The 18,605-nt window shown below is 46.9% G+C and overlaps 1 protein-coding gene across 1 annotated transcript; it reads right to left on the bottom strand.

Moving 5' to 3' along the window:
• Nucleotides 1-6,377: 6,377 nt before the first annotated feature.
• On the bottom strand, nucleotides 6,378-11,277 carry HENMT1 (HEN methyltransferase 1). Its single transcript, XM_054564758.1, has 7 exons — nucleotides 11,260-11,277; nucleotides 10,006-10,131; nucleotides 9,468-9,580; nucleotides 8,631-8,765; nucleotides 8,134-8,313; nucleotides 7,347-7,524; nucleotides 6,378-6,782 (listed from the first exon to the last, which is right to left on the bottom strand). Exons 1-7 carry the CDS (start codon nucleotides 11,275-11,277, stop codon nucleotides 6,378-6,380), a joined length of 1,155 nt encoding a protein of 384 aa, XP_054420733.1.
• Nucleotides 11,278-18,605: the final 7,328 nt, after the last annotated feature.

The following is an 18,605-nucleotide window of genomic DNA, read 5'->3' as shown; positions in this document are numbered from 1 at the left end:
TTTTTAAAACCAAAACGTGGATTTTGAAAAGCATAAAAATCACGCCTCTCTGAATGTAGCAGCCACCAGGTAACATCTTGACCTATGCATGAGTCAATGTAACAAACACTTTGATAAGTAGAGACTCTCGGGAGAAAAGAGACGCGTGCCCTCTGCCGTCGGTGAAGTCTGGACGCAGTTTGCTCTCGTTCCTGCCAAAAATCTGCTTATTCAATACCAAGTCCACTTTTGGTTTCATTCTGAGTTTAGAAAATTGAATTTGAAAACGTAGATCTTAATACGTTGATTTCTAAACATTAAACTCCAATTTCAAATCTCCCAGTCTTTGGAGAATTTGCGGATGTGTAACATTTTCAAATCCTATGCTAGAGAAAAAAGATGAATGGTGTTTTAAAGCTCATATTTGTGGTAAGAGTCTTAGATGCCTTGTTTGGGGAAATGACAGAGGAAGCACGTCAGGAGCCCCCTTCCTGTGACCTGTGCTGGGGACCGTGACCACAGGGAATGTGAAAGGTGGCAGGGGACAGAGCAGGCGCTGTGGGCCATCAGTTCCCACTTTGATGGCTGACTCCTCTTTGGGCGACGTTGAAGGCTCTGTGTACAAATAGCTGGCGTGGATTAGGATTTATGACCTGACCGAGTCTTGACCAAGAATCTTAAAGCATCTACTAGCCTCCAGCCAAAACCTAGGCAGGTAGCAACGAGTTTTAATACATTAAATCACCCAGAAATAATTTCAGACTTTTACGATTTCTATGCTAACAGCCACTTTGTAAACTCAAGCTAACAGTATTCCTAAATGTGCTACTGAAGTCATCAGAAGAGCTAGACTTCCAGGATATAGACTAATGCTCTGAAGAGCCTGGGCTCGTATGATGGGTTGTATTTCGTTTCAGCAGGTCTTTAACTGGGGCGATTCAGGAATTGTGCTTGGTCAGTTCTCCTAGATGGTACATCATGTGAATATAATCAGGTACTGTAGTTGGCTGTTGTGTTTTGACGCCATTTATATGTTGGCTTAGGTACTATGCATAATTTTAATAGCTGAGATGTTAAAGAATAAAAATATAAAGGATGAAATATGCCTGTATTAACCCTGTTTTAAGACTGCTCTGGAAATAAGGCCTTATTATTCCCTTACATATGTGACTTTTCACAAGATAATATACCGGGGTGGGCAAAAATAGGTTTACCCAACCTACTTGTTCATGTGGGAAATAATAGAATAATCAATAAGTAATAATCCAAGAAGAAACTCTAGGTTTTGCGGAATCACAACTGTAAACCTACTTTTGCCCCGCCCGATATACACAGCGCATGTTAGATGGCTGTGCAGCGATTCCCAGCCGCTCCTCTGTGGGACAAGGCTGGTGGGTTTTACCCTACGCGGGCTCTGTGCTCTGAGTTTACAAATGTTCATGTTCATCATGTGTACAAGAAAACGCTCTTGCTGGTATTCATTGACCAAACCCCTTGCAGAGGAAGGCTTTTCAGATACATTGTTTGATTTTTTTTTTTTTTTTTTTAGAAATACATTTTATTTGGGGGATTGCCTTTGTTTTGTGCATTTATTTGTTCCTGTGGAAGCTGATACAGTTGTGAGCAGTCATGTAAATGTTGGTGAAAAAATTGTTATTGAAGTGATTCCATTAGTATTCAATTTTGGTACTTGGAGAATGACCTTCATTGTCATATATTTCTTTGTTTTACTTGCACAACCATAAATCCAGGAACTGTTTTCTTTCCTTTTTTTTTTCACAAAAACTAATTTTTTTATTGTAAAGTATTTGTAATAATGTAAAGGTGAATCTTAGACATGTTCAATAAAAATCGTATCTTAAAGTGTAGTGTTGTTTCTACTTCAAAATGTCAGGTGAGATTCTGTTACTTGCCAAGGAAAGAAAGCAGAAGGGACCAGGGTGCCCTGCGCCCCGGGGCTTCCCAGGGCAGGGCGTTCCTGTGCGCCCGGAGTGGCTGCCGCGGTGGCGTGGTCCTGGGCCTTAGAATGAGAGGCCTGGGTCTACATGTACACACCCCTCTGAGCCTGGTTTCTGATGGGGGTGAAGAGAACACTGTTCTGGGTGGTAGGGTGGTAGGAATGGGCCACTGGTAGGCACTCTGTGTTTTATCAAGCCCAGAACCGGCCCCTGTGTAGATCTACATACGTGTCTTAACTAGACCCCCAGGCGACCATCAGGCCGTGTGCCCCTGTGAGAGGCTAAGGCGTCACTGAAATGATGCTGCCACCACCCCCTGTGAGCCGTCATTCCCTCCGCGAGAATGCCCTCCCAGAGGAAGAGCAGCGCCAAGGCCTTCTCTCTGCTGATGCTCAATGACAATGGCAACTGAAAGGGACCCAAGAGTTGTGGTTCAAGAAGAGTCTGGTGGCAAGTCTCTGCAGACTGTCCCGGTTTCCTGGACAATGCAGTTATGAGAGGTGATTTGAGTGAAGGCGAGAGCTCCCTGCTCGCTGGCAGAAGCGGGTGGGGTTTGGGTGCTCTCAGGAAAACGCTCAAATTTCCTCCCCAGCACACGGGATCATGCGGATCAGCCAGCGTAATTTGGTGCCAGATCATAGCACAGGGCTTGGCAGCCGCCTGGTCTGGCCCCTCGATCCCTGTTCCACAGTGGGGTGCCCAGGCGCAGCTTCCTTGTAAGGACTCAACGCCAAGTGTTTTCTCTCCCTTCCTCCCTCCCTCCTCCCCTCTCTTTTACCTTATTTTACCTCTTGCTTTCTGAACATCATATACCTCTTAGCAGCACATAAAAGGAAATGAAATCCTTCTATTTGCATGACAGGCAGTCTTCAGTGGAATTAATCCACCCCACATTACACAAGACACAAAACGGAAAAGGCCTACATTTAGACCGTCCGTGAGTTGGTGATCTCTATTCCAGGTGGACATGTGTGACGAGGAAACGTCAGGCCTCCCTGGGTGGGTCGGTTTAGACCCGCTCCTGTGCGGTTACAACTCAGGTAGGTGGCCGTGTCTTCCGAACCATTTCTCTGTAAAACTGAACTTCACCACCAGACATTTAAATCACTTCGGCTGTGACTTCCCTGTGTTGCAAAAGCTTCAAACCTCCATAGAAATTGACATGGCTAAGTTTCGTTGTTGCTGTTTTGTTTTCACTCTCTATCAGGGAGTCCTCAAAGCAAAAGAATGCATTTATTTGAAGTGAGAAAAGTGTGCCACCTTCTGGTATTGGACTTCAGAGACTGTTCAAACATTCCTCTCCCACGTGACCCTGAGTCGACCCCTTCTTCCCCATTCTCCATGTTATTACGACCAAAGGATAAAAAAATTTTCAGTACTGAGTTTAAGTAATTTGAAATACTTTGCAAAAATATTTGGAAACACTGCATACTTTGCTTAAATAGGGTAAACGGGTTTCCCTTTAGCCCGGGATTCGTGGAAGATTCTGTAAATTCAGTTCCATGGGGGTTCCCACGTGACAGGCCCGGGCGGTCAGCATAACAGAGTGCTTCCAGCCAGGGGGCCACGGCTGGGCAAAGACACAGCAGTGGGAAACCAGCCTATTGATGGAAGCACGGAGTCTTGAGTCAAGGATGAGGAATGGAAGTAGGGGGTAAGGCAGTGTTTGTAGGCGAGACGGTACAACGGTGGGCGCTTCCTGTGACTAATCCCAGCACCTGGTCACAGCAGGCAGGATGGAATGGAGCGGGCTGAGCAGGCAGAGTGCATACAATTCAAAGGGAGCGTTAGGAACCCACGAGCATTAGAAACCCACGAGGGCACCGAGTTAGTTTTCAAAAGTTAAGTGTGTAACTGGCACGCCAGGGGCTTCAAACACTGGTTGCAAGGTGAAATTAACATCGTACACATTGATGACTTCCAGCTCCTACCAGCTTGTTAGGTCCCAGCCATACTCACACATGTCCCCTATCTTTGGGGATGTCCCCAAAGACGTGCATCACATACGAGATAAGCTGTGTTTAACACTTTGCATTCCAGACGAAGGTGCAATCAAGACTTCCTCCTGCAGCCGCAGCCGCGGCCGCCGCTCACTCCTGACCTCCTGGCTACAGCCCAACACACACAGGACCCTCCGCAGTGGCAGGTGTGACAATGTAATTTCACTGGCATCTGAACTCTAGCTGAGGGAATTACTATTATTTGGAATTATTCCTTGATGGTCACTCACAGAAATGAGAGCCCCAGGGGGCAGAGAGCAATACTTGAAGGAGAACTTAACTGCTGGGTGTGGTGTATATGCAGAGATTGGAAATGGCTCGGGGTAGGAGGGAGAAACCAGACTGGAGGGGAGGAACGAGGCTCACAGAGGCAGAGAGGTTGACGGGGCAGGGTCACACCTCCGCCTGAAGACGGGCAGCTGGGAGTGTCTAAGCCTCTAGGAAATCCCAGAAATCGTTGAAAGGGTTTTGGAGTTGCCCAGACATGGAAATAGGAATCAAAGGCAAACCTTAACTCGGATCTCAAGGGCCAGGAAGGTTCCGGGTAATACATGTTGTACCTCCTCTAGGGGGTGGCCCGTGGTGGCAGCGGGAAAACGTTTCCTCCAAGAAAAACCTGCAGGTCCCTGTGTCCGATGGAGGCACTTTCCATTGCCGCGCAGCGCAGCTTCATTCCTCGGAGCCAAGACACCCTCACCCCTGTTCTTGAGGCCTCCACTTGATATTTCCAAAACTACGTGATGCATTCAAGTGGTTCTCCTGGGAAAGTGCCGTTGGTTCTTGCAAAACTGAAATCTATTTGTAATTCTAATCGGGAAGAGACCTGTGAACCTTGAGAGTTGTCTAACTGGTCTCAGAAAACAGGTGTTTACCCCCTGGGATCCCACAAGGAATGAGCAGGTAAGCGGGCCTGCTCCTTTGGAGACCGTGCGTCTGAGAGGCAGAGAGCTCACCGTGGCGCTGGACGGCACGCTGCTGCTTTAAATGCCACAGAGTCCCGAACGGTCTTATGCGGATGGTATTGCTTTCGTAAATTAGATTTTAAGTTAGTGAATGGATACATTATTATAGCGCCTCGGCACTAACACCGAAGATCGATGCTGGGAAGACAGCCATGGGGCGAAAGCTGGGCGGAGGCCGAGAAAAGCAAGGACGGAGAGACGAGAGGGCCTGGTGGAGAGTGGGGGTTGGAAGCAGCGCCGCTGGGTCGTGGGCACTCGGGAGGGAAAAATCATTGGAAGGACAAAGCGGGGATGGGGAGGGGACAAGCGTGTGATGGAGCAGCTGATGAAATGTAAGGCAGGAACACCTGGTTAACATACAATGACTCCTCCAGGGTCGCTTTTCCCCTTCGCCAAATCCACGTGCTTTCCCCTTCCTGGGAAGTGGCCACAATGTCCTTTCGCTCCCTGTTCCTTCACAGAAGACCACTCAGTGGGCACAACTCCCAGCTTCTCTTGTGTTTGGAGAGACACACTGGTCAAGCAGCAAGAATTGGGCATAACGATTGGTAAAGCTCTCCGGACAGCCAGCAGTGCCCCGAGTCCCTCGCCTGCCTTCTCTCCCCTTTCTGCCGGGTTGGGACACAGGCGGTGGCTGCAGCATCTCTCTCGGTCCCCAAGGAGCACGCCAAGCGGCGCAGGACCGCAGGATGCTCTCGTCAGTCCCTGCCGTGGCAGAGCGGTCCTGCCCGGTCAGCCGGCCTCCGCGCTGCCGGGCCCCCGGGGGCTGTGTGCCTCCCGAAGTCACCGTTGCCCCGTCAGGTGAAGCTGCATGGACGCCTCCCCTCCACTGCGGCTGCCCCCCAGTTCCAAGCAGCAAGTGGCCAAGGAGGGAGTTGAAACACCACGGACGGCGTCGGCATCACGCAGCTCCTGTTTCCTTCCATCACTCGCACTCCTGCTTTGTGTGATGTGTCAGGCTCAGAAAGTCAGAATTTAGCCCAAAGGGGGTCGCGAGCCCTAGAGGGAGTTGAAAGCTACCCTTATCCCCTGGGAAAAAATTTTAAACACTAATTTCTTTTCAAATTTTTTAATGTCAACACATGGCTCCGACAACAACAAAAACAAGCATCTCAGAAACTCTATACACACCCTCAAACAAAATAAGCCTATTTAAAAAAAGAAACAAAGAAAAAATTAAGTAATTTCAGAATGAAAAGTTGCCCTGGCCAGGCAGATCAGTTGGTTAGAGCGTCATCCCAATGTGCCAAGGTTGCGGGTTCAATTCCCTCTCAAGGCACATACAAGACTCGACCAATGAATGCATAGATAAGTGGAACAACAAATCAATGTGTTTCTCTCTCTCTCTCTCCCCCCCCTTCCTCTCTCTCAAATCAATACATTTTTTTAAAAAATTAAAAGTTACTTGAATTAGGACCACAGAAAAAATTCTCAGTGGGCCCACCCATTGCTGTGGCCCGCGGTTCAGGACGGGAAGCTCACTGGCTCTCATCCTGCAGGTCCAGCGTCACTGCGGAGCTGTCCCTGCTCAGCCTCACCGAGCCCGCAAGGAGCGCCCTCATCGTCTCTACGTTGTCACATAAGCGGTTCACCTTGGGATACGCAAGGAGCCTTTCCAGCGGCACGTAAAACTTATTTCCCAGACAGAAAGGCTTGGGAGACTTCTCTATGTTGAGTTTTTCCAGTTCTGTGAAGACCGGTCCAGAGAAGGCGGTGAGCCCGTTGCCCCTCGCCTCTGGACGGTGTGGGTCGCCTCTCTGCGGTCCACTCAGGCTCGAGATGTAGCTCTGTCTCAGGCTCTGCACTTGTCGAGACACCTCATTCACTAAGGCGAGTTTGCGGACTTCTTTTTGCTGTAAACTCGGGTACGAAACTGAATAAACCTGGAAGGGGCAGAAAAATCACTTAGAATGGAGGGACAGGTTCCCAACTATTAGTAGTAACTTTATACCCCATGAAGAATTAACTGTCCATGCAAATGTCAAACCTGACTCATCATAAATGCCACGTCTATGCTGGGAGTCAAGCTATTGGCACGCAGGGTAAAAGAAGGAAAGCTTTGCTCATTGGAAGGAAAACGTGTCTATTCCTCACCGCACCCCTGAAACCAAGGGGGCCTGAGAAGCGCGGGCCCACTGCCCAGCCCTCCTCTGTGCCCACTGTGAGGCCGCGCCTGGCGCTGCCTCCCTCTCCCCGCTGAGGAGTCTGCGGCCGCGCCGAAGAGGGGTGCTGGCCCACACCGCTCAGAGGTCATCCTGGCAGAAAGCCGGGCCGGCTCCAGGGCCACACTGGGCCTCTGGCAGCCATGGGCCGCGCAGGCGTGTCCCAGGGTCAACCTCCTAGTAAGGGTACTATTTAATCTTGTCCATGGGGACTCCTGGTAAGAAGTTCCCCATCCTAGTAAACGCCTTTCTGGTCCCGACGGCTGCCTCGCAGAAAACACTCACAACTTTATACACATGCTCGCCGCACTGCTCCTTGGCGCACGGTGTGGCGGCCCGCGCCCCGATCTTCCGGAAGACCCCTATCTGGGTGCAGTAGCCAACATTCCCAGCGCCTTCCGGTGGCTCCCCCACGCCGGTGAACTCCACGGAGTAGTTGTAGGAACTGGCCACACCTAAGGCCCTGAAATCCAAACAAGGAGAGAGAGCTTTTTGTCCCTAAACTTAGAGCTGCTGTTAAAGAGACAGCCATTTCCAGTAGAACAGAATGTGAAAAATACAGCCAACAAAAAATCCTTCCTAGTCACCAATGGTTGTGGCACCAGAGGACGACACCGCGCAGGTTCGCCTATTCCTCGGAGGGGCGTTGAGGCCATGACTGTGAGATCATGAACCACAAGAACGTGCAGAAAAGGAAAGTTGTGGAGCGGAGTCTAGGGGTGACCCAGGACACCATGGAGGCTAGAATCCCGACTCGGATGTCTGTCAAGCCCCCGGGAGGGGCCCCCGAGCCGGGGCACACGGAGCCCCACAGCACCCCTTCCTTTCGTTGTGTGGCCTGGACGCCCACCCCCCCTTGCACGGGCACATCCGGGGCCCACACGCCCTTCCCCCACCTGCCTGAGACCTGACAGACAGAACAACGCTCCCCACTTACCTGCTCAGCTGTACTTTGGAAATCAGTTCTATCACAAGGAAATAAATCATCGCAGTCATGTATGGATGAAGATTTGCTTCACAGGATTTTAAACTTCCATGGGGTCCCCCAAAACGAAAATGCTCACGAACTCACCAGGTCTGAAACTGCTCCCTGTTCCACTCAAATTTGTGGTCTGCGTCTCGTAGGGTCACGACGGGAAACAGGGGGTTGAAATCGGAGTTGGGTGTGCTGATGACGACCATGGCTGGGGACAGGTACCCGAACACAACTTTGGGAAACCTGGCCAGGTCTTGTGAGTCCAAATGTTCTATTCTGAAATGGTTAATGGGGAAGATACAATAAAATCTAGCTTCCCTTGCAGGTATTTTCCTAACTAACTTAGCAAAACAATTTCTTTCTCTACATTGATTTATCCCTTCTTTGAAGATGTAATAGTGACTTGAAATAATCTCATCCTCCCCTTTGCTGATTCCGGATGGGACAGAATGGTAAAAAGCCAGCCCCAAGTGACAAGAAATTTTCTTTACAAATGAAAATTAAGATCATATTTAGGATACAAAGTTTACTAAAGCTAAGTCGGTGGGATTGTTCTAATGAATTTATACAGAAGGAATCCATTTAATACTTACAACTCGATACATGTCACTAAGTCGAATCCAAGCAAACGAGAGTCTCTCTCCACAGCGGAGCCGTGATACAAGATGATAGACAAATTCAGATCCCGGGGACTCAGGTAATCCCCGGAGAACGGAGACAACTTACACCTGCAAAAGCGTGATTGTAAAGGACACCTTAATGCGGACTGTTTAGAGTTACCGCAGCTGCAGTACTGAGGGTCATCTGCCTACAGCGAGGCGTCCGGACATGGCCCGTTCCCCACACTGCGCTAAGCAAGCACCGGGTCACAGAGCAACTTCCTCTCACGGGGGAGTAACGGGACAATAGGAACAAGACTGAATATGTGACGTCGCTCTCACTTTTAATACTTTGGGTCTCCAAGCTCCCTTTGAATCAATGATTTTCAACTTTTTATTCTTTCAGAGAAAAACACCCTTGAAACTAATGCACATCAGAGATTGGAGGAGAGTCGCTGTTCCACGCCGGTGGTGGCGGGTGGTGGCGTGGCCTGGAGCTCCGCTGTTACCATGCTGTAGGACATGGAAGTAATTACATTGTTGCCATTTGAAGCTGAGCTGGCAATGCTTTGACTGCTACAATGACTTCATTGAGGCTGTGCTTTTTACCCTGTGGAAAACGGGTATTATTCCCAATGTCTACAGTTAATTAGTATTATGACATAGTCATTCTTCAGTGAGCCTTGAAGCTCTCCTAGTGTGGAATGTACAACACATTTTAACATTTTACATACTTCAAACATTGCCTAAAATTGACACTTCCTCTAAGCATGTTTAATAGTGCCACTGGTTTTAGATTAATGCACAGTTCTTCCAGAAACTAGGTATTACCTTCGTGATACTATTTTATCTTCATTGATATCCACTCCAACAATCAGTTCAAGGCAACTGTGTGATTTAATCGTCTGTATGAGCAAAGCATTACCACACCCCAAGTCTGCAACCTGTAGATGAGACGGAATGTTACTTCAAAGACGGCATTTATAGCCAGAGAAGTCAAATATGATCAAAGATTTTGTGTAGGGAATGGGTATCAAAAATGAAACCATAATAAAACATTATGTGGAAGGATCTTTTTGGCAGAAAAAGTGCACAAAAGGAAATTAATCTTCAGACGTTATAAGCCTAGGGGTGGGGGGATGCGTGCTATTTAACTTCACATTAACCAAATTTTTACTACACTTTCCTCACCCAGCTCTTCCGAGCTTAGTTTTCTTTCTATAACCCTTTCCTCCTTGTAATAACCTTTTTTTTTTTTTTTTTTTTTGGTAATAACCTTTTTGAACAGTCTCTGCTTCCTTACTAACCAACACCTCTGTAGTTGACAGAACATTTTATGAGACAGTTTTAATTGGAAACAAATACCTACCTTCTTGGGTTTATGTTGATTCACTAGATCGTTAACGAAGCTGTAACGCTGCCTGTATAATGGAGGGAAAAAATTAATTGTCTTCTTGGTGGGAAGGTCAGAATTGTCATCGGCCACATTGTTGCCCTGAAAGTTTACAAACGAAAAGTGCTCTAAATCATAGGGGAAAAAACGGCTTTATTTGCCCCAATTAATTGGCAAAACAAATTGGCCATTCAGCCCCCTCTATTTTTTTTTTTTAAAGTTTAAAGTGAAAGAGGGTTTATTTGCAAAGGATGGGACAGAGAGATGGCCACCCCATAGGCACAGCAGCCCGGCGGCCACTTCTGTTCTAACGTCACTGGATTTCCCCTACTATTCATCCTGTCTCGTTAAGAACCTCACTTTTTCCTTCCTACAGCTCAGAGTCCGCTGAACGGAAAATTCCTTGGGAATGCATTTGATAAAACAACGATAAGCCTCCCAGCCCCAAGGGACCATTAGGGAACTTCCAAAGCCTGGAGTCCCCGCAGGCAAGAGGCTGGAAACCAGTCATGACTAAGTCTCGCCATGACCACAGAGAAGTCAGGTTCCTTTGGGACCTTGTCTGACTAGGCCTGGGCCTGGACCCTGTCCTGTCTTTGGCCTGCCTAGACCAGCTGTAGCAAGATTCCTACTCCATCAGTTTAGAGAGAATCCCCTACCCCTGACATGCATCCAACTCCACCTCTCATCAATTTCCTCATTTCCCACCCATGATACTGGACCACCTAGGCCTGCCTTCAGCAGGAGTCCTCCTTTTAAATCTGCAAATCCTTTGGCAAGAGTCCCCATACCCTTGATACCTTCTTTCTTTCCCCTCCACTCACCTCCCCGCACCGCCCCCTGCCCCCGCCCGGCTCTGCTCAAAGGTTATAAAGCCATTAGTCTTTGTTGTATATGGAGTTCAGTTGAATCTCACCCCTACTGCAATGCTCTTGTTGCAATAGTCCTAATAACTGTGTCAGAATGTTTCTTTAACATGACTCCCATTAGGAAAAAGCAATTATGATTAATCCCTAAAGTATTCCTGCTCCTAAATACCAGTGTTATAAAGGAAGACCGTCCAAAGGGCACTTCTGTCCAAGAGAAATAAAATTGCAACTTCCTGGCAGCCTATTTTTAAAAAAACATTTTTGAAGTGTAATTGTAATATTTTATAAACGCGGTGTATCTAAAATTGCCAGAATTAACTCTTGAGAGTCATGCAAGGGAGTTAGGAAGAGCAGCAATCACCTCTTTATTCTGTTCCATTTTGTCTCAAAGTTTCCTTGAAACAAAAATGTAGATGTATCCTTCAAGTTCCAGAAATCAGCAAGGACGGGGCTGTAAATACAAAATATCAATTATAAAAAGGAGCCTGGACGAAATAGTTGCCCAGATCAATAGGGAAGGGAGAACGCAGGCTTTCTGCGTTCTCTTTCCGTGTTACCATTTAACCCGCAGAACTGATTCAGTAAGTACTGCTTCAGACAGCCGCCAGCAGCTCAGGAAGCCTACCTAACTGCGCTGTGCCAAACCCAGCTCAGCGCAGCCCAGGGTACCCCTACCTAAGGCACTGTTGTTTCCTCTTCCTGTTCTTTTACTTTCAAACAAACGGAACAATCCTATCAATTTGACTATTTCATTAAAGCCCTCCCCCTCATTCAAATCGTTTGTAATTACTTTCACACATGCCAAAATGAAATTTCGACCAAACTAGAGGGGTTCCAACATCTATTAAGTTCATGGATGAACCTGAAGTTAAATTTTGGTCCTCTATTTCACGCCTGTTTCTGTCAACAGCTTGGTCCAAAATGTAGGCAACACGACATTCGCTCATCTTTCCGAGTAATTTTCTACAGCCAGGGGTGTCCAACCCGCTACCCTGTCGGCCCAGGCGGCCCAAGACAAAATCGTAAATTTACTTAACACGTTTGGTTTTGGTTTTGTTTTTGCTCATTAGTTTTCGTTAGTGTTTATGTATTTAATATGTGGCCCAAGACAACTCTTCCTCCAGTGTGGCCCAGGGACGCCAAAAGGCTGGACCCCGCTCCGTCTACCTTGAATCCCAAAACCGGCCTCCGCTACCCAACAACGTTAGGGTCCTGGGCCCCACCGATGCCTGTCCCACGTGTGCGTAAGAAGCAAGTCCAGGCGGCAAAGCCCGTCAAGGACCGCGGGCGGGGATCCCCGGCCGCAGGTAACTTCTGGCCACGCATTGGATGACCGCGCACGCGCAGTCTCCTTACGTGGCGTTACCTGCCCGGGGCCCTCACCTGCGCTGCCGGGGCCCTCACACTGCGCCCTAGTCCTCCTCCTGGCGCTCAGCCCATTCCCTTCAAGCTCCCAGCAGCAGGGCGTCGGTTTTGTGTCTCTTAACGGCCGCAGTTGCGCGTGGCCCGACGCTGTTCGCCGGCCGCGACTGTTGGCCGAGCCTGGCGCCGCCCCTCCCCGCGCGCATCCGCGCGTCCGCGAGGCGCGAGCCGGGCGGCGGCTCCGGCAGCTGTTGGGTGCGCTGCTCTCCTCGCGCGCGGCCAAAGCTGGAAACCGTACCGGCAGGAGGAGCGGCCGGGCTGAGCACGAGCTCCCCGGCCACTCAGTCGCCTCTCAGGTCCCCAGGACAACCCACAGGGGCCTTAGGGGTGCCCTGGGCTGGGTAAAGTTGGTTCATTGCATCTGAACTCCTAGAAAAACTTTCAACCGCCAACCTTCCAACTGGCAACTTCTGCATGCCGGGACGCAGCTACCTGATTTCTTAGAAACATCACTGCATGGGGTCCTCCCTCCCCGGCAGAGATTCAACTCGACACTTTATTTTTGAACTATTTTTTATTTATGTATTTATTTATTATTGATTTGAGAGAGAGAGAGGGAGAGAGAAATATGGATTTGGTTTTCCACTCATCCATGCATTCACTGGGTGGTTCTTTTATGTGCCCTGACCAGGATCGAACCCACAACCTTGGCTATGATATGACACTGTAACCAACGGAACTACCCGGCCAGGCCTCAAGACACTTTATAAATCAATATTTCTTTTTTGGTGTGTGATAGTAGAGTTTAAGGAGGGGAAGAAAGAGACACGAAGCTGCCGCCTTTGGGGGGGGGGAAATTTTTTTAGTCCTATTTTAAAAGACAAAAGCCAGTGTGTACTAATGATTGAATGACCCATTAATATACCACAAATAATGTGTCAAAAGTATATTTTCACATAATACCTACAATATGCAAAGCTAACAGCTTTGGAGTATCACAAAGAAATTACATAACTCTTGCTTTTGGTATGGGGAGGAGCTCAGATTGAAAAGTAACTCGAGATAAACTTCACTGAGGGGCTCCTGTTGGCCTCCAGACACGGCAGCTTAACAGACTGTCTTCCTTAAAAGAGCATATTCCTTATTGCAGAATATGTCATTTAAATAGAACCATTAAAAGTTAATAAATGGCCCTGACCAGGTAGCTCAGTTGGTTACAGCATCATCCCCATAGGCCACGGTTGCAGGTTGGTGATCTGGGCAGGATTCCTGACTCTCGAGTTTTTGACCCACCTGCTTGTTGGCTCTTTTATGAACTTGAATGCTCCCGTCCAGCTCTCTCTCCAAATGCGCCTATTTCATCATTCTCCCGGTCTCCTACTATTTCAGACGCTGGAAGCAATCCTTGGCTCTATCCCTTCGCACCCTTCCCACACTTGGACGTTCACTTCTTGGACATTCACCTTGACCTCTTCAAGCTGTCAGTTGCATCTGTCCCTTCCTACAGCCAATACCTTAGCTTACCCTTTGTCATCTTCATTGTTTCGTTACACCTCATCTTACCTTCCCCCACGAGATTCTAAGTCCCCACTGAGATACAGGCCATGTTATACACTTCCAGAATGCGTTTTAAGCCAAACAGACCTTACATCCTGATTTGACTATTACTCCCTAACCTCTGGAAATTTACTTACCCTCTGTGAGTGTTGATTCATTCCGTTGAAAAATGAAAATTAACTAAGATTGATTACCCATTCAATAATTATGTATAGTGTGCCAATTATGGACCAAGTACTGGTTTGAGTGAAAAAGACAGATAAAGGTCCTTCTCCCGTGGTTCTTCTAGTCCAGCAGGTGCGTCTGTCCCGCAATAAGTGTACAAAAGTTATCCTGTGGACCAGCTTGAGCCTGATTAGCATAAACTATTGGGAGGACTTGAGAGAAGACAATTGTCTTTGCATACAAAAGGAATGAAGGTAAACAGTGTGTGGCCAGAAGGAAAATTGTGATGATTAAAATGCACAAATTCTTTGACACTCTTCTTGAGACATGGGGTCTGTTTCTTTTCCCTTTGAATCTGGATGGCTTTTGTCGTTTCACCAATGAATAGAACACCAAAGTGCCAGGTCCAGGCCCAGATGTTAACAAACTGGCAGCTTCTACTTCCTGTCTCTTGGAACACCTACCTACCAGTGCGCCTGGAACCCAGGTGCCAGTCTGTGAAGGAGAACAAGCAATGCCCATCTTCCCGCCGGAGGCCCACAGCGAGAGAACCCAGATGTGCCCCACCCCCACCCCAGGCTGCCAGCATCCACCTGTCCTGCAAGCCATGGGAGTGAACCGTTTGGAAATAATCCTCCAGCCCCAGCTGGGCCACTTTAGCTAACTGCCTGAGGGCTGCTGGAGCAGCTTTGCCCACCAGCACCCAATGTTGGGAGTGTCTGAGAAGTTACCCTCCCCTAGGCAGCGGTTGTTTTTGTTTGTTTTTGTTTTTACTGCACAGTTCCCCTCCTGTGGCAGGCTAAAGCAGGTATCCGCAGGACTTGACCCAAAACTGCACCATTGCAATGGCTTCTTCCCTGCCCTGCCTCTCCCGTCCCTTACCGGCTTCACCTGGGAAGATTACTGATGGACACACAGGGCTTCCTACCTCAGGGTCTGGCTCTGGGAACCGGACCTAGGACATCCATTCTGGCTGTTTTCTGGAGAATGAATCAGAAGGTGTCAAAACTAGAAGAAGGTGACCATTCAGAAGGCCATTTCAATGAGTCGGGAGAGGTGTGACAGTGGCCTGGACTCTGTGACAACAGTGAAGGCAGAGTGATGTAGCAGAATCTAGATGTGTCTTGAAGGTAAAACTCAAGACAAAGGACCTCATGCTCTTGCCACCCAAGCCTATGCCTTTCACCCCCACCTTGACAAGGCCCTTTCTCTTATAAGAGAAAGTATCGCTAACAAACCCTGCATACATGCAATCAACCTGCTGATCTGTAATTCTTCACTGCATCGCCAGGAAGAACGGAGTTTTTCCTGTTAACTGTTGCAAGAAATTTATTATAGGACATTGAAATATCACCTAATCTCTCAGACACTAGAGAACTGACAGTTGGACATAGCCTGGAACAATGCCCAACCACCAAAGGGATTCATTATCAGAAATACCTGGCCCATTTGAGGCTTAGAACTGGCAGACAGGAGAGGCAACCAACTGATGTTTTCCTCCCTCTCTTTCTCCCTCCCTTCCCCCCTCTCTAAATATAAATTTAAAAAATCTTTTAAAAAATAAAATGTGAAGTTTAAGGTGCATTACAAGTGCATTTTTGATTTCTGATATTTTCAACTTACAATGAGTTTTTTGGGATGTAACCCCATCATAAGTCAAGGGTCATCTGTATATTTGGTCTTCACCCCCAAGTTGCTGAAACAAGGGCTTATAGACCCAGCCAATGTCTGGGATGACAAAATTCCATTTTTTGTATGTTAATGAAGTGGCTCTAGGTGAGCCTAGATAGCTTCAGGTGGCAGCTGGTTGCCAGATAAGCCAAATCATATGATTAGAAGGTCGGAACTTTCAGCCCCTCCCATGACTATGACCCCATAATTTAATCAGTCTGTCATTCTACCAGAGCTTCCATAAAAACCCTAAGCAACAAGGTTCGCAGAGCTTTCAGGTTCATATGTATCCTTTATAATAAAGGGTAATGTGCTTATAATACTCCTTGTAATAGTTATTGGAGTGTTTCCCTGAGCTCTGTGAGCTGTGATAGCAAATTATTAAGCCCAACAAGAGGATCGTGGGAACCCCTGATTTGTATTCAAGTAGCACAGAATTATGGGTAACGTGAGGACCACCTCTTACAATTGGTGTCCGAAGTTGAGTGTAGTCTTTTGGGGGGCTGAGCCCTTGACCTGTGCAATGTGCTAACTCCAAGTAGTTAATGTCACAATTGAATTAAGTTATAGGACACCCAGTTGGTGTCCAAAGAGTTGGTATGGGGAGAAGCCCTCACACATTTGTGGTCAAAGTGTTCTGAGAGAAAGTTTTCTTTTCAATATCTACTTAATAACTACTAAGTGTCGATCACTGCGCCTAGTGCTGAGAATGATTAAGTGAAAGGCATAGAGCCCCCCTGTAGTGACTGAAGATGACAAATAAACAGACAACTGCAGTATATGCAGGGCTAGTATTCAGCCGGTATGTTAACGATATGGCTTACTGGTTTTTCCTATCATCCTGGAAACAAATGTAAGTACTATAACAGAAACAGTTACCCAAACACATGATCTGTTCTTTCATGCCGCGGAGCCTTTGCACAGACTACCCTAAGTAGAATATCCTTTCCTCTTTATTTGCCTGGTAACTCCAAATAATTCTTAAACTTCAACTCCTACCTTTTCTGACTCAGTTCTTTGAAGTCATAACCAAAGAAATAGGAATAGCTTTGTTCAACACCCTTGATTGTTCAGAACAACCTACCGGTCATATAAGGTTTTTAGTTCTTGGGTACTTTATACAATGGCTTCTTAAGTTACTCTAGATTCATGGTGGTTTTGAACAATAAAATGTTCAGAACACTAGAACATTTGTTATTTTAGTTACACGTGGCAATTATTTTAATTCGTAACTCATTTATTCATTCATAAACACCAATTGCATGCCAATAGGTAGGCTTATTTTTTTTTTAAAGAAATTGATGGAAATACAAAGGACTTAGAGTAACCGAAGCAATTTTTAAGAGAAAGGAAAAGTTGGAAGATTTCACCTAATTTCAAAACATAAAGCTACAGTAACCCAGATGGTTTGGTATTGCTGAAAAGATAAACAAAGATTAAGGGAACACAGTAGAGTCCAGAAATAGACCCATATATGGTGAGTTAAATGATTTTTGACAAAGGTGCTAAACCAATTCAATAGGAAAAGTCTTCAACAAACGGTACTGGATCAACTGAGTATCTGTGGACAAAAATTAAAATCAGCTCTACCTCACACCATAGGCAAAAATCAACTTGAAATGGTCATAAACTTAAGTGTAAAATCCCAAGTTATAAAACTTTTAGAGAACATAAAAAGCCCTGCCAGGTAGCTCGGTTAGAGTATCATCCCAGTATGCCAAGGTTGTTGGTTCGATCTAGGTGGTTAGCCAAGAGAAACAAAAACATGTCTGCACAAAGACTAGTGCACAGATGTTCATAACAGCTTTATTTGTAATAGCCCAAAATCAGAAACAAAATGGCCATCAAAAAATGATCGGATAAGCAAATTGTGGTAAATCTGCACAATGTAATACTACTCAGTAATAATATTTTATTTATACACACACACACACTCATTCACATAGCCTGTTGGTACAAGCAACAAGAGAGTTTCAAAATTATGTTGAGTCTAAGAAGCCAGGCAAAAAAGAACAATGTATGACTCCATTTAAAATTCAAGGAAACGCAAACTATATTGACGGAAAGTGATTGGGAAAGTGACTGGGGACGGAGCCAGAGGGACAGATCTTTTGGAGGTGGCGATGGTTAATGTGTTTTGTGGTCTGAATGTGCTCTCCCCAAATTCGTGTTAAAATCCTAACCCCCAAAGATGATGGTATTAGAAGGTGGGGTCTTCGGGAGCTGCTTAAGTCAGGAGACCTGAGTCCTCATTAATAGGATTAGTGATCTTGCGATCCGCAAAGCTCCTTGATTTAAATGTCACTGAATTCCTGTCTTATCTTAGCATTCTAGGAACTTCAGGGGCCGAATTCCTATCCAGTACGACTCCCCCATAATCATATTTCCTGGCTACAGTCACCTGGGCTGTTTACTCTCTAACAAGCCTTGACCTTCCCTACTTCTACGTATATTCAGGCTGTTCTCTGCCGATAAAACCGCCCAGTCCATTCCCACCTGCAAAAGCTTAAGTGTCTTTTGTAGCCTTCCCTTAACTCTCAAGCACCGGAGACTCCTCTAGGTTAACAGTGGCTTTTGAGAGAGAAAACAGATTCTGACTCATTTTTACACGTTTTTCCCACTTCCTCCCGCCCTCTCTGGCCCCATTTCGGTGCCTTGCCCAATATTTACTAGTTGTGCATCCGCAAAATTTAAGAACTCGAGTAGGAAGGCTCGAAAACGCTAACAAACGCCTGGGGCATTCTATTAGGCCCTCCAGGTATAGTAGCTCTTTTAACCACCTAGCAAGATGTTATCTCGATCTTAGCTTAATACATTTAGGCTCAAACAAGACCACTGGTCGGACACTACAGCTCTCGGGAGGACGAAGAGACCTTGCACCGCAATCACACCGCGGGGTGAGGTCCCGGCCATTATCCCTTCCACAGAATCTTAAAAGAGCCTCGGATACTC

Source organism: Pteronotus mesoamericanus, unplaced genomic scaffold (assembly GCF_021234165.1).
Source record: "Pteronotus mesoamericanus isolate MK-2021 breed Mesoamerican mustached bat unplaced genomic scaffold, CSHL_Meso_final scaffold_99, whole genome shotgun sequence".
NCBI lineage: Eukaryota > Metazoa > Chordata > Mammalia > Chiroptera > Mormoopidae > Pteronotus > Pteronotus mesoamericanus.
This window is presented reverse-complemented; position numbering and strand designations above follow the sequence as displayed.

Excerpts from the sequence above, each read along its gene's own strand:
- HENMT1 (XM_054564758.1), bottom strand. Across the intron at positions 7,525-8,133 it reads AGGGAGCAGTTTCAGACCTG|GGCCTTAGGTGTGGCCAGTT; the intron begins GTGAGTTCGTGA and ends TTTGGATTTCAG. Across the intron at positions 6,783-7,346 it reads GCGAGCATGTGTATAAAGTT|GTTTATTCAGTTTCGTACCC; the intron begins GTGAGTGTTTTC and ends TGCCCCTTCCAG.